This window comes from Panthera uncia, unplaced genomic scaffold, assembly GCF_023721935.1.
Source record: "Panthera uncia isolate 11264 unplaced genomic scaffold, Puncia_PCG_1.0 HiC_scaffold_96, whole genome shotgun sequence".
NCBI lineage: Eukaryota > Metazoa > Chordata > Mammalia > Carnivora > Felidae > Panthera > Panthera uncia.
Window position 1 is genome coordinate 49,044 of NW_026060155.1, and position 2,030 is coordinate 51,073.

The 2,030-nt window shown below is 68.0% G+C and overlaps 1 protein-coding gene across 1 annotated transcript in view; it reads right to left on the reverse strand.

Annotated features, from left to right (window-relative positions):
* The window catches only part of LOC125918540 (alpha-soluble NSF attachment protein-like), a gene marked incomplete at its 5' end in the record, with an annotated part of 3,528 nt that extends 2,214 nt beyond the window's left edge, over positions 1–1,314 (reverse strand). The window contains 2 exons of the mRNA XM_049624525.1: positions 55–123; positions 1,174–1,314. Of these exons, the coding sequence (XP_049480482.1) occupies positions 55–123; positions 1,174–1,314 (210 nt within the window). The remainder of the gene's footprint in view (positions 1–54; positions 124–1,173) is intronic.
* Between the last annotated feature and the right edge of the window lie 716 nt (positions 1,315–2,030).

Below are 2,030 nucleotides of genomic sequence, written 5' to 3' on the forward strand. Positions count from 1 at the left end.
CCCCCCCCCCCCCCCCCCCCCCCCCCCGCCGCCCCCAGCCCACCCGGCACTCACTTTCATTAGCGTGCACTCCCGGGAGCCAGAGAACGCAGGGAACAGCTCCTCATACTTCTGGACGGCGAGCTAAACGTCACAAGGGTGGCAAGAGGGGACAAGCTCATGAAGAGGGGCCATCGGAGCCACCGGCCTGGCAGCCAAGGGGACCTGGAGACACCTGGCCCCCGAGTCCTTCTCTGTGCCCCTCCCCCAGCGTCACCTGGCTCCGTGCCTGGCGGCACCTCCGTGGGGCTGTGCCGGGCCAAGCGTGGCCGCAGTGACAGCTTGTGGGGAGGAAGCGGGAAGGGTTTCCCAGGCCGGTGCCCAGGGCAGGGGGCAAACACCAACTGCCTCGCAGGAGTACCTCCTATGTGCCAGGGCTGGTGCTGGGCACTTCTCAGTTAACCACCATGAGGCCCCGGGGAGGGTCACGTGATGGGGACCCCCGTTTTGAAAGCGGGGAAACGCCATGACCTGCTCGGGGCACAGGGGACGTGGGGGCGGGGACGTGGACTGGCCCCACAGCAAAGCCCGAGCTCTCACCCACAGCGGGAGCGGGGGCTGGCGGCCGTGCTCAGACACACCCCGAGGCTGAGGGCGGGGTGGCCGGAGACCCCAGGAAATGCCGAACCCGGACCCCGAGGACTCCAGCTCCTCCTCTGGCTAGGCCATCCCCTGCCCCCTCAGCCAGCACTGGCTCCGCTCTTGCCGAGAAGCCCTGAAAATGGGTGGTGTGGGCACGCGAGCTACAGTATAAATCATGACTCTGGGAGTCAGAAAGATCTGGAATCCAGCCCTGTGGCCTTGAATAAGGGGCTCCGGCCTCACCATCCTCAGCTGTAGAACAGGGTAACAGTGGTGCCGACCTCAAGGGACGCAGTAAGGACCCAAAACGTGCTCTCACGGAAGAAAAAGCCTGGCACCAAGTGAGCCAGGAGCCGGGCGCGTGACAACAGGAACAGAAACACGTCAGTGAGAACGAGCGTGTCCCGCCCACAGCTGACTGCAGGCACCGGACGTGAGGGAGGGGCTCACCCCTTGCCGAGAGGGGCCTTGGCCTAATGACAGACCCAGGGCTCCGGGGTGGCCACTGGGAGGAGGGGGAGGCCCTGGGTGGGCCCACGGGGCCGCGCGCACCTTGGCATTGAGCATGTCGATGCAGAAGTGGCAGAGGGCCGCCTTGAAGAAGTAGTCCTTGGCGCTGTACTTGAGGAGGGGGCTGTCCATGGCATTGGTTCCCACCTGTGCGCATGTGCAGGTGGCACCGTAAGCTCGGGGCTGGCAGCCGTGCGGGGGGGGGGGGGGGGGGGGGACTGGGGTCAGTGCGTCTGTGTCCAGGCTGAAGCCCGGTTAACCTGAGACACTAAGGGCAGGGAGGCCGAGGACCAGCCCAGAGAAGTCAGCCAATGGTGTGCGGGCGGCCACAGAGCAGTGTGTCACAGGGGGGTGGGCTGCCACAGGGCTGAAGCCAGGTGTCCGTGCCCCCCCCCCCCCCCCCCGCCGAGGCAGCCGAGATGACGGGGAGGCGGTGGCCCCACTGTCAGGCCTGAGGGAGGCAGACACACTGGTGGGCAGAGGGGTGGCAGGAGGCGGGAACTTGAGAGCCGGCGCCCGCCCCCCTCCCCTCCGAGGCCAGCTGCCTGCCTTTCTCTTGGCCGCGCTGAACCTACTGGGACAGCCTAGCCCGCCCCGCCCGCCCCGCCCAGCCCAGGGGAGCCTGCACACCCGTGGGTCGCTCCCTTCCCGTCCCCCCCACCATGCCTCCTGGGGGCTGCTCAGCCACCTCCGGCCACCCCAGGCCTCCGCGATTCTTCCCGTTCCCTGGGCCTCCCAGGAAGCCCTCCGTGAGACGCGCACAGGGGAGAGGGCAGAGAGGAGAGGGCGGCGACGCCGCGAGGAGTGGTGGGTGGAGAGTTTTGCCAGGGACGACAGGATGAGCTCGGGGAGGGGGGGAGGTAACGGAGGGAGCACCGTGCAGGGACGACGGGCCACAC